This window comes from Chroicocephalus ridibundus, chromosome Z (genome assembly GCF_963924245.1).
Source record: "Chroicocephalus ridibundus chromosome Z, bChrRid1.1, whole genome shotgun sequence".
In the NCBI taxonomy this organism is placed as follows: Eukaryota; Metazoa; Chordata; class Aves; order Charadriiformes; family Laridae; genus Chroicocephalus; species Chroicocephalus ridibundus.
In genome coordinates, this window is record NC_086316.1 from 60,015,553 (window position 1) to 60,043,419 (window position 27,867).

Genomic DNA, 27,867 nt, shown 5'->3' on the forward strand with positions numbered 1-27,867 from the left:
ACTTGAGTTATGATCTGCAAGCTTTCATTTATAGAAATGTTGATCTTCATTATTTGTGTATTTGTAGATCTGAATTTTGCATTTTGCATCAAATGTTGAGCTATGAAATGAAAGAGAGGACGTATGAGCTCCTCAGCAAGAAGAAGAAATATTTTCACAGAGGAAGTGTTAATGACTTTCATTAAGACACGGAACAAACGTAATTTAATGGCTCTTTGTTACAGCTGAGTAAATTTCTTCCTGTGCTTTTTATCCATGGATTTAATCAATCAAGGATTTTAGAACCTTTCAAACTTTGACTTTTCTTTTTATCTTATACTATCAGTATTTCAAAGAGCTGGAAGCCAATTGTATATTGTGATAGACACGGTTTGAAGTAGCTACTTATGGCCAATCCATAATCCAGACCTTTGGATTGTTTAAGGGAATGTTCAGTGCTGAAAAGTGTGGAACACAATTAATTCTTTAATCTACTCTCACTGCCTTTTACTGCAGGTGTAATTCTTTCCTTGCGATGGGTACATCTATTCTCACTGTACACACCTACTTCCCTTTTTTGAAATACCAGTTTGGTATTGTTTAAAATGTATGGAATACCAGTACTTTCATAGCTGATGCAGAATCAAACTCACTATACTATACAAATGTAAATACTTAAATGACGGAATAATACTGAGTTACTGCTCAAGTAGATACATGAATATGACATATGTTAATTTTTTAAAACCAGTCAAGGAAAAATTTGTTTAACAGCTGTAGTGATAGTAAACAGTTTTTCCAGGACACTATTGTTTACTGACATTTATAAAAAAGTTTATTTTTTCATTTTACCCATTTTTTCAACACTTTGTCAGCCCTATACAGAATGGGAAGGCTTGACAGGAGGGAATGATATAAATGTAAGGTTTTGCAGTTTCACATACTACAACAATCTAAAAGGCTACAGGAGTTCAGGAGGAATTACTCACAGATTTATTGTGTGACTGGAGCTGTGGGTGACTTCAGGAAGTTCTGTACTTTTTTATTTTTGTTTTCATTGTAGAATCTCAGATTTTACACCCAGGCCAATTCTACTTACTACTCAGACTTCCAGATTGGCACTTCCCTGCCACCAACTGTAAAATGTTGTTCCCTGGCTCTCTTAAACCAGTGATCCTTTTACCCAACATCTAGCAGTCTTAGTTTCAGCTAGTGGAAACAAAAGCAAGAGTTTTTGATGACACATTACATATGTCAAGTTATTGTAGCTTTTCTTAACAAGTAAGCTTTTCTCAGGGCAAATATGTGATCAACAAAATATCTTCAAAGCCTCACAGAAACTTGTTTATCACGCAGACAGATGTTTTTATCTGACTTTTGGAGGGGACTGCAGAAATTTGAGAGAGTAATGTAAAGTAGGAAAATTAACAAAATGGTGTAAATTGACACTGGCTTTACATCCATAGTATCAAAAAAGATCTGCGTTCTCAAGGATAGGCAAAGGTAGCCCATTTGCAAATTTCTTCATGTCATGTTAGCCGGACTGAAATTATTTGCTGTATACTGGTTAGCAGTGGAGAGCCTCATGTGAAGTTGAGGGAGTATGCAATGTGTGAATATTGTGCTGTGTATTGCTTTTGTCTGGCTTTTTGTCTGCTTTTGTCAGACCTGCTCATTTTCACAGACCGCAAGTATTTTCCTAATCCACTAGAATTCAGGGCGATTTTCAAGGTTGGTTCTGAAGTTGCCACTAGCAAGTCTTGTTAAACGGAGATCATGAACTGATAGATACAGTCATCTAAACAATTTTCCATTTAGACATTATAACAGTGCCTCCTGGCACTATTGTAAATACGTAATTAAAAAGCCTGTTTAGCATCACCAGCACCTGCAGGTGTATTGGCACCATACAGAGGATTGTTCTGATCTGTTATTCTTCATTCTGACATTGGATTAGCTAATCTATTTCATTGACTCTAAATGGGAAAGAAGCAAGAAGATGTGGGACCATTAGCAATGGAAGTTCCATTTTTCACTCGCATGGTGTTGTGTGCTAGGTGAGGTAGACCAGGTCTCCTGTTAGGCATTTTGGGAGATGTGTGAGTTTCAGACCTTTATTAATTTTGATAGCCTGTTCCTGATGAGGTTAGGCCTAATTCAGTGTCTTTTGCTGAAATCAGAGGAAGATCTTTGTTTCAGGTTTTAATTATTTTTTTTAATTTAATATAATTTCTCTTACATTTTCACTTCATCGCAACAAAGGTGGTAACAGCTACTGTATAGATGTAGCAAAATAAAAAAAAAAGTAATTTCCTTCCATTTACTAGGAAAGAAGTATACACAGTACTGGAATATAGTTACAGTAAGGAAGGTTAATGGCTGATTAAACATTGAAAAAATAATTAACAGTTAGCTTTAATATTGTACAGATACCTTCACCAGGAAAGTAGTTTTATTAATTAGTTCTTAGCATTATGTGGTTTAACTTGCTGACTTGGATGTGTCTTTTATTAATGTAGGTGTATGTACTTTGGGCTTTTTTTTTTAATTCATCACTAATTAAAAGTTAGTGATATTCATGGACTCTGCTCTGTTTTGAGTCAGAAGTAGGACTAGGCAAATAACAAATTAATATTCAGGCAATAAAACATGTAGCCAAAATGAACAGTTTTGATATGAAATGAGATGATTAATGTAGATGACTGCGTGGGCAATTTAGAGCTTTAGTGAAATATATTTTTTTGCTTTGAAATTTAATTAATCCTAGCACATTGCACAGTGCTATGCACTGTTCAATCATATGCAGCATTTATAATCATTCTGATTCTCAAGATTGCCATGGAAGTGCATTTCAAATTGCAAAGTCACAGCAATTTCTAGCATGACAGGGTCAATTCAGAGATGGGCAAAGAGTGCATTGAATTTAGCATCTAATCCTGAGAGCAGAAAAATCCAGAGGAACCTCCGCAGTTGCAGTGGAAGAAAACAGGAATTAGGGGTATTAGGACAGCTTAACTAGGTGTGGTTTATCTGCGGCTTGTCTGTTAGGATTTTCTCGCTAATGCCAGAGGGAACTGTTGGATCAAAGCAGAAGATATTGTGAAAATAGGATGTTCAGTGATAGCACCTAGGGAATCTGTCAACAGCTTCATGTCATCACCTGGGTTTACCTGAGTTTTTCATAAACTCTGTGCTCTATATATTGTATATTGGCCACTACCACCTTGTAAAAATATTGTTTATATAGGAAGAAAAATACCACATATTGACTAGCTCTTACAGCCCCGTGTCGCTAAATTTGAATACTGATTGATTATTTCTGTTGTATCAAGGAGGCAGTGCTTTGTTCTTTTTTCTCTGTAATGAATTGTTGACTTAGCTAGCCAAGCAACAGCAGCGTGAAATAGCAGTGGGCTGCTGTTTGCTGCTGTAATCACTACCAGTATTCAGTTTGTAAATGATTCCAATGAAGAAAATGGAATAACTCTGATAAATTATTTATTCCAAGATGTCTTTTGTAAAATAAAGAAAAATGATGCTAGCATCTGGTAGTAGATGTCACTTTTTTCAAAGGCTTATTTATTGACATGATAATATTCTTAAAGCAGAAATGATGATGAAAATGTACTGCAAAGGTACTGGTTTACCATATTGTCTATTTTGCTGCCTTATCAGAAAATACAGCTGTGAAGAAAATTCCCCATCCTAGCACGTAATCTACTACCTGTCACAATCCCTGCAGTTGCTGAGCTTCTTCTATGCATTTATTAATTTATCTAATTTGGATCTGAGGAAAAGCAGGAGCAGTTATTCCTTTTGTTATTACAGTGTTTCAATTAAACTAATATCTGAGTACACAACAAACTCATCTGTTAAGACAGAGTATTATTTCATTAGTAAAAACGCATGTATCAGCACACCTGCTTGTGTACATTTTAGATATAAGGTGAACGTCCCTAGAATTGTGAGGAGAGTCAATAGCATACAGATTCTTAAAGCAAGAAAATATTATGGTTTTCAAAATTAACAAATAATATAGAGATCCAGAGCTAAATCACCTTGTGCTGAACTTAATACATAAACCATAATTAGTCTTATTAGCCCAATGAGAGGAAACATGGAGGCAAAATGCCAACTTTTTTCCTGTTCGAATTAAATTAAGCCTTACACTATAAACACTTCAGGTTGTAAATCCCACACCTAACATACGAGAAAAAAATCTAAAGTAGACATATTAAGCACGTAAATTTAATACAATCATGCCAGAGGAAACAAAAAAATTAACTCATACCTGAATGAAATTTGTGCAAATAATTGTTGTGGGACCCTTTGACTTTCATGTGGATGGTATTTCTGTTATAACACTGGAAAAGCTTTGATCGAACCTTTCCAGATAGCTATTAGTTTTCATCTCTGGAATTTCCCTCAGGTTGGACACACACTGGAATAGATTAATGATTTGGAAATATATGCAAATTCTTCTGGAAAAAACTGTGGGTCAGGTTTTGTTTTTTTGATTTGTGGAGAGGACAGAACTGTTCCCACTTCTCCTTTCCTCCCAAGAAAAAAAAACTTGTCTTCCTGGCTTGTCTTCGACCTTTTTAAGAGCACAGCTGGGTGGTGCGTTTGGGGAGCCATGTTCTGAGACCATTTGCACTTCAGTCTCAAGGTTAAATCAAGGCAAATATACTGTAGGTTTTTGTTGATCTAAAATTTGGTTGACCTAAAATTTTGTATTGTCAAATTTTGCCTTGCATTAGGTGCTTTCTGCTTTCTGAGTATGCTGTAAGTCCCATTTACTTAGTTTCACTGTCTTCCAACTACCTTGGAGGTTCCATAGTAGGCTTCTACATCTACTTCCCTTTTTGAGTTCAGTTCTCTGGAAAATTTGGACTTGATCCTTTTGAAAGGGAAAAAAATATGGAAAAAATGTGGTGTTTGGGTTTGTTTATCGTTATTTTGTTTGCTTGTTTGTTTGTTTTTTTAATTTCCATTTAATATTTTGTACTTTTTTCTAGGCTCTGTCTTCATTTTGTATTTGTGAGGCTTCTCTTTCAAAGTACAGTGCTTAGTTACCTCACAACAGTTTTCCTTAGATAAATCAATCATCATATTATGCCTGTCATACTGTTGCAAACCTGTGTGGAGTTACTTGTGTTGCTGATGATATTTTTTCCCCTATTACCTTAAATAGGTTTGCACACAGAACTGTTGAGTTACTTGCTCTTTCATTTTCCTATCTATCTAATACGCAGGTCAAGTGAGTATGATCTTGCTTTTGCTCAGCTCTGCTTTCAGTTTGATTTTCCTGACTTTCATGGTTGAGTTCCTCTACTGCAGTTCACCAGGATTGTCTGAGAACAGGATTATTTTGTCTGAGAACCAGATACAGTTCAGTTGATTTCTATTTATGTTAAATTTCTGGATTGGTATTAGATTGAACATCATCAGATGGTTTCTAGGTATGTTTGAAAGTGGTAAAGGGAGGTGCATGTCTTCTTTCTTCTGTTGATGGAGCAGAGGGACTATTTATTGCATTGGTTTAATTTGATTGATTTGAGCTATGACTTTTATGCTATGTATTTGTGGTAGCCTTTACATCAGAGCATTTCCCTGAGTTGTTTTCTGATGTAAATACTAGAGAAACAGACATTTAGCAATTAATAAACATTTTTTAAAACTTATTTTGTATTGAAACAATATTTTTTAGTTTTTTTCCCTTCATGAAAACATTGATATTTCTGTATTGCTCATCATGTTTCAGAAGAGGAGACAAGATTGTCTGTTTTTTTCACTGATCCCACTAGGATTCAGTATCTTCTTTCATCTCAATTAGTGTGAATTTATACCTTTCTTTAGTTATTATAGAGATAAAGTTGCCTTTTTTTACTGACCGTGAAGGATGTCTTGTGCACTAAGCAGCTAAAAAAATATGCAAAAGCTTAGTGGTCTGTCACGCAAAGACTTGTCACTTTGGAATTACTACTATTAGAAAGCTAAGCGTACAGGTTACTTAGCTGCAAGTCACACTCGAAGGTCTAAGAATCCCTGCAGTGTGATAGACACTGTACGAACTTTTATATTGAGACTGAAGAGCTTCAGCATTCATTTTAAAATAGCTTTATACTTTTCATGCATTTAAAGAGATAAACCCTATCGCTGTGATTGCTGAAAATAATTCTAACAATGTAATAGTAAGTAAAACTTGACTGTTTGTAAATATATACTAAGCAGCAGAGCAAAAAGCTTCAAAACAAATGTGAAATTAAGCATCTGCACTAGAGAGTATCAAATTGCAGACTGAAGCCTGTCTGCAGCTGTCCTGAAAGGGAACGCAGGAGGAGTAGATTAGTCTGAAGAGTAGCATTAGAAAAAGAGCCTGATACGCTGTGGCATTTGGGGATTTGCATTTATTGCATATTATTAGGTAAGAGCAATCATTTAACATCTGAAGTTAAGACAGAAAATGACTGTTGGGGGAAACAGCTAGCATTTAGATAAAGGAAATCCATGGCTTGAGAAGTCTTGAACTTGCAAAGACTCATGCAAAATTTTAATTTTAGTTAATATGATGGCTGGCTAACACATTTGGTGGAATACAGTACCCATCAATTTTTTTCAGATGGCTGAACAATTGATGTTTTACTCCTTTAACCACTTAGATCTACACCTTAAAAATTTACCATTCCATAAATATAGAGCTTGTTGTTCCACCACTCCAAGCACTGGTTAGAGAAAAGAAGAAATAGTTGTTAGGGAGGAATACTAGTTTGTGGCAGTTCTTTATGTTGGAGTGTTAGCACCTCTGAGGAGGTGAAGGCATAATATAACAAGTAAGAAGTGAAGAACCAATATTCTGACTACATAGACGGTTTTAGACATCCAAAGACAACGGCTTTAGAAAATGGAGTTGTTGTGTCAATTCTTGAGTTATTACAGTTTTCTTATATTTGTTGTCTTAATGTAAAAGTGTTTGCTTTACTTCCTGTTCTGAACAGTTAATTAGATGTTGTGTTGACTGAAGTTAGTGGCTGCATGGGTTGCGATTCTTCTCAAAGTATTTTCTCATCAAAGAAACTAATAACAGATTATAATTAAGTACAGTTCTGAAAGATTATCATCTTTAAACTCTGAATATGCTGTTCATCAGGGTTAAACAAAGAGAAATCTGCATATTTTTACCCATTATGTTACTTATAGGCATTGGACTTATTAATTATGAATTGTAGTATTCTAAACAATAACATATTGCGAGATCCCAGTACAAGTATATAAAGCACTGATAAAGTACAGTATAATTCTTATGAAAGGAGTTTTTTTCCTCTTGGACGTGTTTTAGGACTACATTTATCTCATTTTCCAAAATATAAATAATATTTTAATCTTATTTTAAATGAGAGGCTTTTCCCAGTTGCATGAAATGCATTCCTCACTTAGACAAATGACCTAAACAAAACAACGGGAAAAAAGCAACTTCAGGCTAGTTTTACATCTACTTTATAATAGCGTGTTAAAGCAAAAGACCATCGGTGAGTCCCATAACCTGGGTCTCTCTGATGCAAGGAAGTCTGACTTTATTTTCATTGCGTTATTTTCTCCCAGTGAAGTGTATACTTACGAACTGATTTCTCAGAAAGGTTTGGCTGTCATTTAAATACCAGATTACAAATGGCAACAGACAGTGCAAGTAATGAAGTTATGGCAGCATAAGGAGTAAAATACTGTTTAACTGAACCTCAGTGACTGATCATGCGTGTATTCTTATCCCACTGCTTCAATTGCCCATAACTGACATTTGAATCCTTGGTGATAACTGTGGTCCTTGCCCATAACTAGCATTTGAGTCCTTGGTCTTCTGCTATGAAAGGTTAAGCTGCTGCTAGCAACCTGAAAGATGCTGTGTGCACACCCGTTCAAAAAATATCTGTGTACCTGATAGTCAAAGTGCATACATGGTGTAGACCAATTCCAGACTCAGGTTCCATTATACGAACAGGATTCAAGCGTGTATTTTGTACATTTGTACAATGGGGAAAATCATTGGAGTATGTAGAATTTCTACTGTGGAAAGAAAATACAAGTTGTTAAAACTTGGTAAAAGAGCAATATGAGATAATAGTAATTTTAGCATGGTGTGAGTTTCTTTTCAGCTGCCACTTGCCTTTTCTCAGTGCCTTTCCACCAAATAAGAGAGTTTGAGATTACATGTTACTTTGTGGGGAAAATCAAAGACTCACGTTACAGGCTTTGTGTTTTAAAATAAACTTTGATTTTTGGAAATATGTTTCTAGGATCATGCTGGATGTCAAATCAGTGTGTGCCTTGTGCTCAGTAAGCTAACTTCTTTAGAGGCACAAGTGTGTTGCACCAGAAAGAAAAAGGAAAGCAGTCAGTTTTGTGATGAGTAGTAGCTGCTCAAAAAGGGATTACCACCCTCAGGATGACATGCTAGATTAAAATCTATGTACATATGTGTACACCAATACAATTATTGTTTTGATGACCAGTGTTTAGAGGTAATGGGAAAAGGGAGCAATGTCTGACCAACAACAGAATATTTAATTTTTACATATATAAATTTATGCAAAATGTAATAAGTGATTTATGAAAGGTGTACAAAAAAATTATGGTATTTTCCTCATGAGATTTATATTCTGACCAGTGGCATGACATAATAAACAAGAGCCACAAAGGCTGGAAAGGAAGGGCTGATGAAGGGTAAAATGATAATCTGATGTCATTCATTACTTGCATTCGTTCAGCTATTTTAATTGTTTATAGTTGGAGTTCTCCTTTGCCATTTGTCACCTGTATGGCTTATTATGAATATTACTGCAGAGGGGGAAAGCTCTTAAGGAATGATTTGAAAGTTGAGATGAAGGGGACTTCCTTTATGGGCTGCAGGCAGGGTTATGTTCTGTATAAAGAGAGACAGAAAATATGAAAAAGAAAGACAGGAAAATATACTGAAATGGGTATCATTGGTAGCTGCAGGAGGTTCAGGATGGAAAGGATACAGATCTTCTAGTGGGGGATTGTGGAGGGTCTGCAAAGCAATTAGGAAAAAATTCAAAGCGAATATAGTGGGAAAGAATAAGCTAATGGTGCAGCTCAGAAAGCAGTTTATTAATAGCAGTTTATTAATAGGAAGAGAATATTATTTTTAGCAGCATCTTCTGAATGCTCTTCAGGAGAATTACACGGGTATAAGAGAGGCCAAACCACGGTACAATGACCAAAGGACTTGTTATCAAAAAGAAAGGTTAATGTTTTTAAACTCTCAAGACTTGGAAACTTTTTTCTTTCATTATTGATAGTATTTTGAAATTTCTGTGCATCAGAAGGAAAGTAGTTACTTGGTAAAATTAAGATTATTTGAAAAAATATTTCAAAGTTATTTTCAAAGAAATACAAAACTATTTGATTTGCCTTCTCTGAGTATTTCTAATATTAGAGTGTTGACTGGGAAAGCCCAACAATGTATATGTATGAAAGAATGTAAGGAATTTCATTTTAAAAGTAAAAATTGCCATTTTATTTGCCTTTTTGAAATCGGTCTGCTGGCAATGCAACTATTGAACTATTTTTGCTAAGTTCTTCCAACTAATATTGACAAGCAAGCACCAGCTCTGCTGGATGAAGTTTCCAAGCTGCTTGTGAGTACTAGCCTACCTGCAGTGTGGTACAGTAACCTTGCCCACGGGAAACATCTTAAAGCAGTTGAGTAAATATGCTAAGTAAGTAAGTCACTCGCCAAGCTTTTTCTCTTTAGGACCAGAAAATGTATGAGTTGTGTGTGCATTCTCAGGAAAATCTCAATTATTGGAATAAAAATTTCTGATCAGAATGAAGGAGCTAGCTGAAAAAGGCCTGTTGTTAAACACCTCTAAATCAAAAAGAATATTGTGGTGTCTATGTCCTTTCTGGGCTAAGAGGAAAGAGAACAAAGATAATTTAGTAATTTTGCAAATTATGCATTTATCTACCTTCTCATCAATATCCTTTGATGAAAGACTAAGGCCCCAGTAATAACTAGAAAATGCCCATTGACGAAAGTTGTTTTGAGAAGACATTTAACTGTTTTTCTTAAGGAGCCTTTTGGTCTTGCTTATGTAAAGAGATAGTTAATGCTTCTGTCATGAGCAGCAATGGATCTGTCATCCTGTTCTGAGAGACTCATGGAGAAGACAGTGAGTCTAGAAATATCCTGTTATTATATTATGTTCCCTAAAAAGGCAGATGCAGAAAAGACTGATTTGCTAGTGTTGGTCACAATCAATGGCAAAGGGCATTGATAAAAACAGCATACTCATCTAAGGAAAATATAACTCTATCTTGCTAATATACATTTAACACAATGTGTGTTCTATCAAATGTTTTAAAATTGTGTCTCCTAAGCAAGCAGCAGTGGAAACTACTTGTACAAAACGTGAGAGTAAAGAGGGACAGGTGCATGAGACCCCGCAGATGTCAGGACTTCAGATGTTAGCATCTGGAATTCTAAGCATGGAAATACTGATGAGTGACCTCTACGTTAATACGCAGTTAACTAAGCTCAGGCGTTCAAGTGTTTTCAGCTTTCTTTCCCTTCCAGCTACCTTCTGCAGGGCAGAGGTAATTCTCTTGGAGGAGAGAATTTTACACAACAGGAGAGTTTTTGGGGAATTTGTCCATTCCTGTGGCTAATCGAAAAGAGATAATATTTTAGCTTCTTCCAGCTACTTTATGTTTAATTCCGGCTCCTACAGTAGACAGATGGTAGCAACTGCTAGGAGGATAAAACCCAATTTGTGAAGTTCAGTAAGAACATAGGTGGAAAAAGAATTACAACTATCAAATAAAATACAAATCTGGCTGGTTCTGTCCAAAGCTTGGGAACTACTTTTCTTTGGACAGTCTGCTCAATGTGTTGTGCATCTTTGCCAAACATCCCACAGGAGGTTTGTCCCCGGAAAGGAAATAATGTACAATACACTAAGATGTGAATGTTCAAAGTGTTAAATATTTAAACTTATCCTTCTGTGGGAAAGTACTTCATATTGAAAACATCATTAACATTTAAAAAAATCACCCCAAAATAATTTTTCCCTATCTCATTTAATGTATGTAGCTAAATTGCAGTGTATCTTTTAAAATTCTTTTGGGGAGAAAAAAAAACAACCCTGAAACATTCCAGTGCTTTTCTGTATACAGGGCAGTGCCTTTTTAAATAAAGCAGTACACTGAAATAGGATGGAGGAAAAAAACCACCAGTCAAGCTGGACATCTTTGGTTCTGTAGAGTGTCTGTTTCATAATCATCTTCCTTTATGCTGAGCACATCTTACTTCCAGTGATTAATCCCCTACAGGACTGCTTATATTCTAGAAATGTTCAGACTATTTGTTTCTGTAGGGGAATTTAAAATTTTTGCAGTATTTAACATGAATGTAGTTTATTACTGAAGAAATTGTGGCATTCTTTCTCCCATTCAGTCTTACTTGCCTGTATTTCAATTGTTTTAGCTAGAGGCACCTTGTTTAATAATTCTATTAAGCTTCAGTGTACCTGGTAACAGACAACAAAGACACAGTAGGAAATCCGTTCTCCCTAGAAACATTTGCAAAGCTATGCATATAATTTCTGTTCACTGAGAAAGGAGAAATTAATCTATATACTGTTTGCTTTGTAACTATAGAAGATCAACTAATTTTGATGTGGTCAATTGTGGTCAGTTATGTAGCTCACAAAACAACATTATTTTTTTTTTGTGTATTGCAGGTAGCATAGTGTACCTTGGGATGATGGTGGGGGCATTCTTCTGGGGAGGCTTGGCAGACAAGGTGGGAAGGAGACAGTCACTCCTGATATGCATGTCTGTCAATGGATTCTTTGCCTTCCTTTCATCATTTGTCCAGGGCTATGGCTTCTTCCTCTTCTGTCGCTTGTTTTCTGGATTTGGGTAAGCTCCTCTGGTTTTGTTCCTTTCCACAATTCTGTGTGTTAATAAAACTTTCCTGTTTGCAAAAGTGTATAATTTTATATAGAAATATAGTCTGTGTCAGGGGCGAGAGAAGTACCTTAAACAAGGGGAAAAATAAGGGGTTTAGGGGAAAGACAAAGACTGCAAATTATGAGATTGTGTTCTTTTCTTATTTTGCAACAGACTTGCTTTGTGTACTTGATCAACTTATTTTTTTATGCCTCAACTTCTCTATGTATTGCTTGTTCAGTCAGCAAGATAACACCCGCCTCACAGGTGTACTATAAGATTTCAGTAATATATGTAAAGTTTGTAAAATATTTGTAAAGTAATCTCTTTGTGTGCATAATATTGTTTACAATACCACTGCAGTCAAGACTGTCAAATTTAAAATGAGGGCCTACAGTGTGCCAAATGTTATTGCTCTCTCCAGAAGAATGGTGTTTATGGCCGTGCGTTTGCTTTACTTTTAATTTAAATAACTTCTCAGTTGTTGGAAAAGTTTAAGCTATTGGTAATGGTCAATTCAGTGTATAATTTTAAACTTACATGAGCAGAGATCGAAATACATAAGTAAATTTCTATGAGAAAGCCTCTGCCTTTACTGCACCCTTGAATAATGAAGAGCTTTGTTCTGCAGAGCAGTTAGTTTAGCGCTTCTGGTAATTGCTTGATTCAGATCAAAACTCTCAATTACAATTCCGTTACAGGCCACTATCAATCTTTAGGTTGCTGAACAGGCAGGAGCTGGTGAGAGCACAGTATGCTGTGTGGTGAAGCTATGCAGATGAAGTCCATGCTTGTATGGTTTGTTGGCTGCAGTTTATGTAGCTGTAGTGCCCTAATACTCTTGTGTGTTGTTTGCGGTTTTAGAAACCCCTTGAACCGATCTGAAACAAGGTAGGGTTGGACACCCATACCAAAGAGAAATTACCATAACACTAAGTACCATTAAACTGATCTAGGAAGGGGGATGGAAGGCCAAGGAGCGGGAGGAAGAAGATAGGAGTCCTCTTTCTAGAAGAATCTCCTTAGTCTGCCACCAGATTGTCAGATATGACTTAAAGAGATCAAGAGGAAATGGCAACTGTTCTAATTCTTAAAAAAACTTAGAAAAACAAAACAAGAAAATCCCATCGAGTTTCTTTACATGGTTTTCATATCAGAGGTCACTGGTTCCAGGTGCTGTGTTTTGTTTCTCCATAGAGAAACATTGGTCACGTTGCATGACACTTTCACTCCTCCATGATCCTGTAAAAGTCCAGAAGCTTGTATTCCTGCTTAGCCTACCCAATTCATGAGGGCTGTAACGGACCCTCGTGCCACAAAGGTTTGTCTTTTGGCAGACAGGTTTGTGACACTGTTGGTGTTCACCCAGATTGCCCCTCTTGGGATATATGGCAAAATATGTATTTGTCATGCCTCATGCCAAACTTGCCTGCAGGGTGCCCTCCTCACATGTAGCAGTAGCTTTTCCAGTAACATACACTGCCTGGAGCTTTACTTGTGATAGATGTATGTCCTGGATTGGAAAGCATGTTCTTTGTGGACCCAGTTTATGATGAATGGTCTTTGAAGGAGCAGGCCCTTCAAAGCTGTATCTTATACATCTGTGTGGGTCCCCACCATGTCCGAAGTCCTCCTACCTCATCTTTGAGAGCTGCAAGAACAGATCATAGATAATTTGCCACCATGTACTACATTTTAAATGACACACAAATACACACAGAGAAAAAAAATCACCCAAGCAAACAACACAACAACAAAAACCCAGGACAGCATGAGCTGCAGAGTCATTCCTCATAGCAATTACTGCAGACAAAGATTAATGGCTGGCTCGCAGTTGCTATTTTCTTCAAAGACTGGATTTCTCTCCAGAATAACCTCCTTCAGCTGCTATCACAATTGCAATGTAAAAGCCACAAGATTTCTAGAACTGAATGTGTGCTTCATACCCTCAAGATGAGGGAAAGCTTGTCCTTTTTCTGTTCTCACTGTTTGCCTGTGATGATGCAGTTTTTTCACCAGGCTTTGCATGTTAGGAGCCCTTCTTTTTCATCTTCTCACTCGCTCTCAGAGGTGGTTTACTTTTCACTTCAGAGCCATATTCAGGATGGTATTTGTGTCACATCTGCCTTTCCTCTGTTTTTTGATCCCGTTTTGGATATGATGTTATGTTGAGAGCAGCTGTAACAGCAACAGACACAACATAACGCCAAGCACCAAGAAAGAAGGGAGCGGCTGGAACGTTCCAGCTGTAGAGGTAGCACAAATAGACTAACTGTTAGAGCATGCATCTTACAGGCCTCTGTTTCCAGATACTTGGCGTCAGGTGCTGTGCAAGAAGGAATACTTTTTGGTATCACTCAGTGAAGAACTCCCAGATGTTTGTGCCAGCTTTGAAGACATATCTTTTTGCAGTTCGACAGGAAATTTGCTTAGAGGGTTTGAGTTAAATCTTGAACATGTATTGCATTCTTTTCTACATCCCACATCTCGCTTTAATGAAAGAGAAGCTGTGTCAGTTGAATGGGAATCGAAATTCAACTTAATTTCTCTTTATAACCTCTCCTCATTTTAGAGGTCCTGTCTTGGGACAGTAGATGTCAGTTCCCCTTTCTTAGTGAAAGACACTGAATATATATCTGTGTTGCCAAGGGAGAAGGCTTTGTTCCAGTAATTTTGCGAGAATCACAGAGCCCAAATATGAAATAGGAATAATTTTAAGCAAAGAATTGCGTTATATATTTTAAAGGCAAAATAGTATTGTTACTCATTTTGGAGAAGAGCTTTTTGAAGGGGCAGAGAGTTATCTGGACAACTTCATATAATTAAAAGTCAATAACATTTTAAGAAGTATTCAAAAGATATACAATAATTTATTTGCATAGAGTTTAAACTGGTCTGTTATCTTCTACATAATACAAAAATAGATTAAGAAGCATGAAAAATAAAACTAGTATCTGATAGAAGTTTTTATTTATAAAAAATACTATAAAATAGATTCATCTCAGACTCTCTTGCAGTCAAAATGTGTTTATAGAGGTAAACTGCTCAGGGAAAAAACCCCTTCAAATATTTTTTCTTGCATCTGAAAAACCCAAAATTAGTAAAAATTATGTATGCAAAAAATTGATTTGGAATACAAAACAGTACAAATAATATTAAGATATTGCTGAGTAAAGGGCAGTGAGAGATATGAAAGTCTGAAAGGTGAACTTAAGCTGTTGAAAAGAATAAAGAAATGTTGGACAGTCTGCAAAATAATTTCCTTTTATGGAAAATAATATCGTAACTGTTATTCTTCTATTGATTAATTCAAAATCAAAACTCAAAAGGAAATTGAATCCAAAAGCCTGATAAAGGCCTAGGCGCACTTTAGACATGGTTTCCCGCAAAGTAAAAAGACCTAGACAAGTAACTGTGAGCTGCATTCATCATTAGCCACTGGGGGAATGTGCACAGATTTATCATCAAAAAGCACCTTGTTAGATCTGTCTTTAAAATTGTCAAAGGAAAGTTTCTTTAGTACCAGAGTATGACTCATAACATCGCTGATGACTTTAACGGAACTGGAGCTGTTGCCTATTCAGCACCACCACGGTGAAGTATTATTCTCAGCCTAGAGAATTTTATCTAACCTCTGTTACAAAAAAATTGTAGGTGTGTAATCAAAGCTATTAGTTTACTATTTTTTGATACTTTTAGATAATTTTAGATGCAGTTTTTTCTAAGTACAACAATGCAATTCAGAATAAAGTGCTTAGAAGTGCACTATGAGTTTGTATTATCCCAGCAAACTTCATTTTGGTTGCTTTGAAATAACCAAAGATGATATAATTTGAGAAAGTGTATCATGCTTATCCAGACCAAATGTTACTTCTAAAAGTAACCAAAGTTTTCATGCAGTAAAAAGCAAGCTGAAATAAATATTCTGAGATAAACTACAGTTTAGAAATTCTTCAAACAAGCTCATATGTTTGCTCCTGGGTGAAACTGACTCTTTCATGAGCAAAGTAAAAAACACTAAATAATTTTACAAACTAGGAATTACAGCCACCCTACAGAGATTTCTTTTAATTTGCCAAAATTGTGAGTTTGGCTAAATTTCTTTTCCAAACACATAGAAATATTCGGAAATACAGCTTAGATGTGGTTAACTTACATAACTAAAAGCTATTAAGAAGCATTTTCTCTGTCCATTGCTCCTTGTGAATAAAAGACTCTCCCAAAATGTACTATCATGTAGTGTTTGTTTTCCAGAAGACTTTAGACTACATTTCATTAAATCTGAGACTGACCTTCAAACAGCTTTCTTAGCCCTTCCTCAGAAAATATCTGTAAAGCTACATGCAGTACTCCATCCACATTACTGGGATCTACCAAAGAGTGCTGGTGCCAACGTAGTAGCACTAAACTCATCTTTATATCTTTCCTTAAATTCTTCATGCTCTTGTAAGGAATCAAAAGTCAGCAAAAATCCAAAACTGTGGATTAAGTTTTTTATAACTGTCAGTTTTGAAGTGATTGCCTGTGCAAATCCACCCATGCAGACTCTTAACACCACTATTGTATATTATGTGTAGTGGCAAGAAACTCTTGGTGTTGTATACCTCCGTTCTCTTAACAGCCAAGACAGGAAGGACGTGCATGCAGTCCATGTGCAGAACAACTGTAAAAATGTTCCAGCAGAGATATGGACTATATGTGGACACAGCACAAGATGATTGACCTACATAAGCAGTTGCGTTCAGGAACTTCAGATCTAGACCAAGAGGCTGCTTTTATAATTGTGTGTCATCAGTATTTAGTATCATGTTGTATTTATCTTTTACTTCTTCACACCCCCTTGCTCCGCTTCCTTCTCATGAAAAAACTTGTGTCTTCCCACTCTCAAAGGGCTGTAAATCTGCCGCTTCTAATTCCTTTCTAGCTCCCAGCTGTCTCCCATCCATGGCTATCTGTGTTTTTACACTGTGAGCTAATGAATAGCTCTGCAGGTGACTGGCTTCAAAGGTGAGAGAGTATGCCAAAAGCATAGATATGCTTCTCAGTCAAGCCAAGGAAGCAGCTGGCAAGGTCTGAGCTTTCCAAATAGCTGTGATGCAGCCCTTGCAGCTTCAGCTGTGGGTACCAGTTCAGTAATGTAAACATGGGATAGCTTGGAGAGAAGAGGTCTTTCCTAAGGCTGTTAGGAGAAGAGGACACTATTCTTACAAAGACAGACAGACTATACAAAAGGGAGAGAAAGACTAGAGAAGGGAAATACGCAAAGAAGGGAGAGAGCCTACATGATAGAAAACAATCAATCAAAAGAAAAATTATACAGTCATAGAATCATGTAGCTTAGAAAGACCTTTAAGATCGTCAAGTCCAACCGTTAACCTAACACTGCCAAGTCCACTGCTAAACCATGGCCCTAAGCACAGGGATGTGTCTAGATGTCTTTTAACTAACTCCAGGGATGGTGACTGAGCCACTTCCCTGTGCAGCCTGTTCCAATGCTTAATAACCCTTTTGTTGGACATTTTTCCTAATACCCAGTCTAAACCTTCGCTGGCGCAACTTGAGACAGTTTCCTCTCATCCTATGACTTGTGACTTGTGAGAAGAGACCGACCCTGACCTCGCTACAACCTCCTTTCAGGTAACTGTAGAGAGGATAAAGTCTCCCCTCAGCCTCCTGAGGCTTAACAACCCCCGTTCCCTCAGCTGCTCCCATAAAATGTGTGCTCTGGACCCTTTACCAGCTTTATTGCCCTTCTTTGGACCAGCACCTCAACATCTTTCTTGTAGTGAGGGGCCCAAAACTGAACAAAGTATTTGAGGTGGGGCCTCACCAGTCCTGAGTATAGAGGGACAATCACTTCCATAGTCCTGCTACCCACACTGTTTCTGATACAAGCCATGATGCTGTTGGCCTTCTTGGCCACCTGGGCATACTGCTGGATCATATTCTGCTGACTTTCGGCCAACTCTCCCAGGTCCTTTTCCTCTGGAAAGCTTTCCAGCCACTTTTCCCCAAGCCTATAGCACTGCATGGGGTTGTTGTGTCCCAAGTGCAGGACCCGGCACTTGTCTTTTTGAATCTTATACAGTTGGCCTTGGCCCATGGATCCTAGCCTGTCCAGGTCTCTCTGTAGAGCCTTCCTACCATCAAGCAGATCAACACTCCCACCCAACCTGGTGTCATCTGCAAACTTACTGAAGGTGCACTCGATCTCCTCATCCAGATCACTGATAAAGATATTAAACAGAACCGGCCCCAATACAAAGCCCTGAGGAGCACCAGTTGTGACTGGCTGCCGACTGTACTTAAATCCATTCACCACAATTCTTTGGGTCTGGCCATCCAACCATTTTTTTTATACAGCGAAACATACGCCCATCAGAGTCATGAGCAGCTGGTTTCTCCAGGAGAATGCTGTGGGAAACGGTATCAAAGACTTTCCAAAAGTCTAGGTAGACAACATCCACAGCCTTTGCCTCATCCTTCATCCACTAAGTGGGTCGCCTTGTCATAGAAGGAGATCAGGTTAGTCAAGCAGGACCTGCCTTTCATAAACCCATGCTGACTGGGCTTGATCACCTGGTTGTCCTGTACATCCCACATGGTGGCACTCAAGATGATCTGCTCCATAACCTTCCCCAGCACCGAGGTCAGACTGACAGGCCTGTAGTTCCCTGGATCCCGCTTCCGGCCCTTCTTGTAGATGGGCAGCATGTTTTGTAACCTCCAGTCAACTGGGACCTTCCCAGTTAGCCAGGACTGCTGATAAATTACTGAAGGCAGCTTGGTGAGCACTTTGGCAGCTCCCTCGGTACCCTTGGGTGGATCCCATCTGGCCCCACAGACTTGTGTGTGTCTAAGTGGTGTAGCAGGTCACTAACTGTTTCCCCTTGGATTATGGGGGCTTCATTCTGCTCCCCATCCCTGTCTTCCAGCTCAGTGGCCTGGGTGCCTGGAGAACAGCTGGTCGTACTATCAAGGAGTGAGGCAAAGAAGGCAGAAGTACCTCAGCCTTTTCCTTAGCCTTCGTCACTATGTTTCAACCCACATCCAATAAAGGATGGAGGCTCTCCTTAGCCCTCCTTTTGTTATTAATGTATTTATAGAAACATTTTTATTGCCTTTTACTGCAGGAGCCAGATTAAGTTCTAGTTGGGTTTTGACCCTTCTAATTTTTTCCCTGCATAACTTCATGACATCTTTGTAGTCCTCCTGAGTTGCCTGCCCCTTCTTCCAATGGTCATAAACTCCCCTTTTTTTGCCTGAGTTTAGTGCTCTGTTCAGCCAGGCCAGTCTACTTCCCTGCCAGCTCATCTTCAGCACATGGGGACGGGCTGCTCCTGCACCTTCAAGATTTCTTTCTTGAAGAATGTCCAGTCTTCCTAGACTCCTTTGCCCTTCAGGATTGCCTCCCAACACGCCAAAGTCTGCCCTCTGGAAGTCCAAGGCATCAGTTCTCTGACCCCACTCCTTACTTCTCCAAGATTTGAAAACTCTATCATTTTGTGATTGCTATGCACAAGACGGCCTACAACCATCACATCACCTACAAGTCCTTCTCTATTCACAAACAACAGGTCCAGTGGGTTGCCTTCCCTAGTTGGCTCCCTCACCAGCTGTGTTACGAAGTTATCTTCCATACAGTCCAGGAACCTCCTGGACTGTTTCTTCTCTGCTGTATTGTATTTCCAGCAGACATTGGATAAGTTGAAGTCTGCCAGGAGAACAAGGGCTAGTGATCATGAGACTTCTCCCAGCTGGTTATAGAATATTTTGCCTACCTCTTCATCCTGGTTGGGTGGTCGATAACAGACTTCCATCATGGTATCTGCCTTTCAAGTGAAAACTTGAAAGAACAATGAAAAACTTGAAAGAGCAATGAAAGGGAAGAAGAAGAAGAAGAAGAAGAAGAAGAAGAAGAAGAAGAAGAAGAAGAAGCAGCAGCAGCAGAAGAAAATCTGCAAAAGAAAGCGTTCATAAACAATGATTTTGTGATTACCAATTCTAACAGATCTGAAAACAACTTATCTGACATACGTAGCTGAACCAGTACTGCAGGCAAATTCATTGCAATTATATACTTGAATTTGACATCAAATTTGACTTGATCTTTTAAAATAGTGTTGGGTAAATTTGGGGAATGAATTATTTACTCATGAGTTCAGCTTCCATCAGAACTGACAGTACTGTAGAGTTCAGTAAATAATCACGTGAATCTTTATCAGAAGGATTCTTTTGCTGTTAATAGCATATAGGCCACGTGTGTACCTGAAAGACAACTTCTCTAGTATATGTAGTCCAAAGAGGCACTTGTATTTAAACATGGGTAGAATGATCATCAAAGCTTAGTCTACACCATGCTGAAATTTTGTAGGGCTTTATCCAGCAGTTCTGAAGCAGAACCGGTCAATCTGACTGCTCGCTCTTAGATACTTTGTCAGTGTAATGGCAGTTCTGAAAGGCAAACAACAGAGATGTTTTTTAATGAGACTTGTGGTACTGGGGGGTAGAGAACTGTTAATAAGAAGAGGGAAGGTGCAATTGGACAGAAAGGCAAAGCGTGATTGATTATTTTCAAATGTCAGGAGTGTAACAGTAAATCTGTGTTTTGAGCTCTATCACTTTTTAACATATTGCAAATAACAAGGTGACAACTTGCAAATGCCATCTCACAGACACTATCTTTGTTTTCCGTCTGGATGTTGTCCAAGTTTGAAAGAGAAGAAGACAAGGTATTTCAGAAGAACACCATCCTACATTGTGCATTTAGTATTCTGTAAGGTTTTTTTTTTTCCTGATTATCTCTACTCTTTGTATGCTTTTGCATTTCAGGTCCCTTTGGCTAGTGAATCTGCAAATAAACGAAGGCTTCTATCTGAAGCCAGAGGTTTCTAAATGCCTAGCGGAAGTGTTTTCATCCCAGCTGTCACACTGTGCGTCTGCCAAAATCTGTTGTGACAAATCATAGCTCTGAAGGTAGATTAGCAGACATTTATCATCTTTGTTTGTTGACAAAGAAAACGCAAATGTACCTTAGCTTGTTGTTTATTTCACTGAATCCTACTCTCCTGGGGTGCATCACTTAAATCTACTTTTGGTTTCCCCTTCCCCTTAATTTCACAGAACAAACATGAATGGGGAGTGTAGAGAAATAACATTGTAAAAGCATAGCTTTCAGTTTGGATGATTTTGTGAGGTTGGAAATTGAACCTGAAAAGTTTCTCTTCTTTTTAGTCTCCCTGAATAACTGTTGTTGTTTTTGAATCTAAAACAAATAATAATAAAATAATAATAATTTAAAATTGCATCAAAATATACCTTTCTTTATGAATAAATAGAAGAAACAATACAACTTTTTTTTTGAAGTAGCAAATTGAGCAAATGTGTTGTGCCACCCAAATCACGTGCCATGTGCGTGCTGAGTGAAAGCTGAACTATGTAGGGGGCGGCTTTCACTAGAGACTAAATGCAGCTGTAGGACATAGGTACCAGCCAGTGGAGGACTCTGTGTGTATGAGTCTTTATATAAGCAAAAGCAGAGAGAAAGAAGTAGCCAAAACCTAAAAATGAAAACTTAGAAAAGATATTAAGAACATAACCCTGAAAAAAGCAGGGTGAGAAGTAAGAGTAAAATAAGAATTTTAGGGCAGAATATGTACATTCTCTATAAGCAGGATGGTATCAAATACCATGTTCAGTCATTAATTTTTTATCCAAACAGCACTAACCCATAACGTTCCCAAACTGGCTCATCAAGAAGGGTAAGAATATGCTGATTAGTTGTTATTTCCTTCCAATTGAATTACACGTTTCTGAGAAAATAACCAAAAATTCTGCATTCTGCTCTTGCTTTGCCTACTTCAGACGGGCTTTATTACAGAAGATGATAAATAACTGAAAAAGGTAATGACTGATATTTGCCATTCTTTTGACTGATATTTATGCCATTCTCTCCACATAAGGAGCAACAAGTGCAGTAGAAAAAGGCTCCTGCTGTTTATTAAATGTTGTTCTTGCATATATTCCTACATACTTATTAGAAAAGACAAAGCTGAAGGAATGCATCCTGATGTTTTAGGTGCAGAGACTGATCCTTATAGAGTGAGAGAGTTTATTTATCGTCTTGAGCCAAGCTCAACAAAGTTTTGTCTCCTGCTGGTATTAGACTGATCCTCATTACTGAATTTTTTATTCTGGAGGCAGTTATCACTCATGATCATCAACCCAGAGGTTTAGACCAGTGGGTTTTTAATCTTCCAAAAAAATGTTCAGACTCTACACAGTTTTCCAGCAGAGGTGTAAAACCCCTGTATAGTTAATTTGTACATACAACATATTTGCACCTCATAGATACTTTTTTTGACCCCTTGGGAAGTAACGCACAGACTCCTTTCCATGATCTGTGCATAACAAGTTTATGTCCACTGCTTTGGCTATGATGACTGAAGAAATAACATACATGAATAACAGATACAATGTATAAACTTCAGTTTGCTTGAATCATTTGTATTTAAGAAAGTAAAAATCCTTCCCGTCTTTTAGAATAAACATTCTTCTCAAGTCAGCACAGTTTTCATAGGCTTTTCATCTGCACGTGCAGACGTGTGAAGAAAAAAAATGTAGTTTCATGTATCAAATTCTTCTACAAATGAGGATAAGCCCTATAATTTATAAACACAATAAGAGCAAACAGCCCACTGTATCAAACCAATTAATTGCCAGAAATAGACTTAACACTGTATCCTGTGGGAAAATAGTGTTGGCATTTTCTGTACAACAGAAGATGAAATCTTCCTACTTCAAAATGAGTGGCAACTCTGCCTTTGATTTTATTTGGAATTCCCTCCTGTGCATTCCACAGTCCATTCCACACAATGCTGGTGGGATAACAAAAAGGCAGTCTGCTTTCAAACTTGTAACACAAAAATGTTGAGGACCAAACTCTGTTCCTTCCATGTAAATATAGAAGGGCTCAACTGGAGCCACTGAACTATTAAGAGCTTATATGAGTGTAAGACAAGGTGGGATCTATCATAGGCTTTTTTTGACTATAGAAAGTGCATTATTCCTTGCAGCTGTTGGGTGATATGGTGGGGTTTTTTTAATATGAACATTTGATTAATTAATTTATAATGTGCAATAGCTGCTGAATTATATGAAAGAACCTCACAAGAGAGTGATGGAAGAAGTCAGAGTTGTTCTCATCTTCTCTTTCCCAAGTCTTTGAGAGGTAGTTTATGCTTCTGCTAGCAATGTTCAGTATACCAGATACCACATTTGTTCTGTAAGAGTAAATGGCTGTGGTACCAAGCACACGTTAAAAACTTCTCCAAGAGTCAGGCAGAAATGTCTTTGCTCCTTAAAAATATTTTCTAGGTCCACACAGTTTTTAAGGATTTTCCTTGTTGTTGTTTGGTGTGATAACAGCTCTAGCTCTTCCTGCTCTGCCTTTCTGCTGTTGCTTGCTTTCCATTTGGGACCAAATTTTAGGGAGGGGAGGCATGGCTGCTGCCACCCTGAGATTGTCCAGCATAAGAGCAAAAGAACAGTCTTCTGCAGCAGGATGCATCCTCTCCGTCTCCCTCCTCTCCTCCAATTCAGCTGTTAATCAGCCTCTGTAAGATTTTCATAACACCCTTCTAATTATTGTGATAGGTTTGTGACATAGGAAGAGCTTTTTAGGTACCAATATCCTAAAAGCTTCTAGTAGTATCAGTCTGCACTTAGATGAGGCCAGAAGGAAGAATCTAACCAGCTAAGTAAGTTTTCCATTCACACATTTAAGGTGCAAAGAGGTGCACTATGCACTTTACTACACAGTTGCTATGAAACAGAGACCTACAACTGTAAATAACAGCTGTTGTCTGTATGACGAAAATACATCCTTTATTTCTCCTTCAGACAGCAGACAAGTTATTTTCACCATTTAATCAATATGAACATAGTATTTGGACTTTTAAGCTTTTCTTAGCCTGTTGGTGTTCTCACTGGAAATGTCAACTGAATCAGATCAGATGAAACAGAAAAACTGGTGTTTGTTCAAAGCTGGTTAATTTTTTTGCTATTTATTTGCATATCCTAAACAAACCTTTTCAGTTTGCTGGCTCCAAAATTCCTATTACATGTCTAAAAGGTCTCTTTGTTAGAAAAGTTGCCCTATTACATTTGTCAGTACAGACAATGCCACTTCTGTAGCCTTGGAGGACCTTTAGGGCATAGCATGTGAGTCAACCCCCCTGAATCAACCCCAATGCAAAAGCAGCATCAACCTCCCATCTTCCATGGTACAGTTGGTTCATGCTGACAGGTAGGAGATGCCTTTTTTCTGCCTTTGGTCTGGATCTCTGTACATTTTATGACATTAAGATAGGGTATTTCCCTATCTCAAGTCCCTTCCACTTGAAGCATCCACCCGTTTCCTAAACCACCATCCCACAAACGTTTGTATGACCTATGGATGCATGACTTAGTCCACCCATTGGAAACCCTGCACAAGCCCTGCTTCATCAGAATTCCAGCCTTGGAGATTTAAGGGAGATTTCAAGAAGATTATATGTTGTCTTGAATTTCATAAGCATAAGAACTGTATTTGCCTGAAATGAACCCTCTATAGAGAATGTTTTCAAGCACTTTGCAAGGGGAAAACTATTAAAGTGTTAAATGTGATTTATTATTAATTGTGCTATATAGCACAGATGGTTTCAGGCTATATTTACTGCCGTAGTAACTGCATTATAAAATAAAGAGAAGATTCTGTACTTCATGAAAAAACATATAAAATGAAGAAAATAGTAAATTTGGAAGAACAGATTGGATATTAGAACAGGAAAATTACCAAATATATATTTACTTACTGCTCTCTATGCTTTTCTTAATGAGCAGAAGCAATCAGAGAAAAAAGCACTGACTTACCAAAAATTATTCTCTTTAGGCATGGTGTTATTGCATGAATGATACTGTCCTACATGCCATGAGCAATCTATTAATTTAGATCTTCTGGAAAGTGGGCACCGGTAATTCCTCATCAGCACTTTCAAGCTTAGGCAGGAAAGAAGACCTTGTTTCTAGTTCTGCTAATTTTCAACATTAGAAAAAGAACTCTAATTAGATCCATGAGTACTGTATTTGGGCAGCATTGAGGGAGTGCAGTTCAAAGCTGTGCTTGAGCATTGTGGGGTAGGAAGTCATAGCTGTAGTCCGCTTATACTTTGAGAACTGTAGAGCCCCGAGTCCATAGCACCATTGCGATAGCAGGGCTTCCCCAACACAATAAAATGAGCTGTGATTCCACCCTTGGTCATGCATCTTCCACCGTTCCTCACCCTAGGCTTCCAGGAGAACCTTTGAGGACAATGTCTCCTGTGACACGGCAGTTTGATAGTGAAGGCTTTTAGTGTTTTCACCTATGAGAAGAAATGAGATACAGCCCTTGTTAGCTGTATTTCTAAAAAGAATTCGTGGAGGTATACAACTTTGCAGAAAATATGTATACATACAACTGCAGAGAGTATGAGAGCTTAGCAGGCGCAACTGGGAAACGTTCATTGTGAAGCTGAGAGTCGACCAGCGACACTTCATGAAGAGCTATCCAGAAGGAACTGACAAAACAGCAGACCCCTGAACAAGTATAACAGCTCAATCCAGTATTTCATCGCTGTACCTGAAAATGTCTTAAAATAAACTGTATTGCCATGGCACTGGCTTTTCTTAGGAGTCAAATACCATTTCTGTATTCATGTTTTCCTTTTTAATGTTTGTTTTAATTGCTTTTAAGGTTCCTTCTTTTTGCTCCTAGTTTGGCAGCTCCCAGATGATAGTATAAATAGACATTTATCTTTAAAATTCAGTTAAAAATTAAAATCATGCAAGATACTGCTTTAATATATGTAGTCTGGTATGTAAGAATATCTCTCAAAGCTTCACAGTTATTTTCTTCATCAGTAAAAGTAAAATCCACAAGGCTTGTCCTGTTGTGGAATATTTGACAGCTTGCATTGGTAGTGAAGAGGTAAAGAAGGTAAAAGATGAACCAGAAGCTGGTACTGAAAATGATAGATAATTTGAGTTATTTTAAGTTGTGCAAAACCAAGTTGAACTTTTTTTTTGTCCAACTAACTTTCAGACAGTGTTTATTTTTACCATGTGAAAAAATAAATATCATATGAATGCATAGGCTTTTCATAAAAAACTTCAGTAAAAAAACAGCATGGGCTTAGCGAATCATGTAGTGCAACTGAATGGAACATCTTTTTAAATATGCATGAAATGAAATGTATTAGTAACATAGTTGGCATTTAGTCATTTCTTGATTACTTAAAGTGCGGAGGTAAGACTTAGAGAAATATCTATTATTCTTTGGAAAATGACTAATATTTTCAGTTAAAACCAATGTATTTTGATACTCATCAGTAGACTGTCATGATGTCAGGATTTTTGTAATGGTGAAAGTCAAAGCTTTGTGCTGATTTCTGTTCCAGCAGCTGGCACATTGACAATCCCCATGAAACACTGAATGCAACTAATTGCTTACAGAATTTTCAAGGAAATATTTCACAAAAATTGTGTCCAAACTGGTGAAAGTTTCCTCAAGAGCTCCCCAATACGTGGTGCAATTTCAGAAAAAAGACTCCTGCCAGAAAAACTGATTGTAGTTTGGGTTTTCAATGACTGCAGCTATGGGCTTGTTCAAATGTCAGCTAGCTGTTACTCCCTCTCTTAATCCATATCTTTATCTCCTTTTAGCATCGGTGGAGCCGTGCCGACAGTCTTCTCCTATTTTTCGGAAGTGCTTGCTCGGGAGAAACGAGGCGAACACCTGAGTTGGCTCTGTATGTTTTGGATGATTGGCGGCATCTACGCTTCTGCAATGGCTTGGGCAATAATTCCTCATTATGGTAAGAAAAACACGTCCCTTGTGATTTGTAGCTCTTCTAGTATGAAAGTAAAGCTCTTGAAGTATAGTCTAAAGATGGGACTTCATGTCTGTTCTCAAAATACGGACCCTGCTGTTAAAAAAATTGATTCCTTTTGGTGGAAATATTGAGACTAGGTTGTACCCTAAATAACAAACAATATATTAAAAGGCGCAAAAATTAACCAATACCCATGTTTAGTCAGATTCTTTAAATTACCGAAAACCTGAACACATGAAAATATAACTGGCGTTATTGTTGAATCTGGAGAAAACAGGTGCTGTGGAGAGTTACATGAGAGAAAATAAATTTTAAATTTCTGGATGTCAAATTTGTGCTCACTTTTTTTGATACAGAGAAATGTCAGTTATACATTCTTGAGAAAGAAGAGTAAGGACTATATTAATGTTTGGAGTGCTCTTTCTGAATATAAAGCTGTGCTGAATGTTTCATTCTTAGTAGGTATTTTTGGTGGCATAGAAATAACTGAATGGTGTAGAAAAAACTGAACGGAGTGCACTTAAATGATGTAGGGGTGAAAGGGGGCAAATAAGACAGAAGACTTGCAATGGCTGAAGTTATACACACATGCAATATCAGCCACTTTGTGAAAGAGCTCTTTACTACCCTGACATATTTAAACATTTTGTGGAGGTACAGATTCAATTCTTAGTCTCTTGGGCTTGCCCTTTTGAAGACTTAAGTGCTCACGGGTCTCCAGGGTTGCTGACACTGCTCAGGCGTTCTTAAAAATCAGCCTCTGCAAGCACTTTTCCCTGGCACTCCTCAGGATAAGTGAAGCAGCGCTGTGAGTTAGCTGGCATCCAAAGCAGCTTTCTTTAGCCAAGCAATGAGGTATATGGCAGTGGGCTGTGAAAGAGAAGACAACTTCATAAGGTTTGCCCAAAGTGATTGGAACATTTAGCAAGCAGTAATGTCCAGAAATAAATTATAATCATGCAGACTAATCAAATATCTAGACTGTTGCAACAAAATTAATTTTAGA

At 37.7% G+C, this 27,867-nt stretch overlaps 1 protein-coding gene across 1 annotated transcript in view; it reads left to right on the forward strand.

Moving 5' to 3' along the window:
• SV2C (synaptic vesicle glycoprotein 2C) overlaps positions 1 to 27,867 on the forward strand; it is a 118,905-nt gene that overhangs the window by 43,454 nt on the left and 47,584 nt on the right. Inside the window, exons 3-4 of the mRNA XM_063321190.1 lie at positions 11,739 to 11,919; positions 26,692 to 26,843. Of these exons, the coding sequence (XP_063177260.1) occupies positions 11,739 to 11,919; positions 26,692 to 26,843 (333 nt within the window). The remainder of the gene's footprint in view (positions 1 to 11,738; positions 11,920 to 26,691; positions 26,844 to 27,867) is intronic.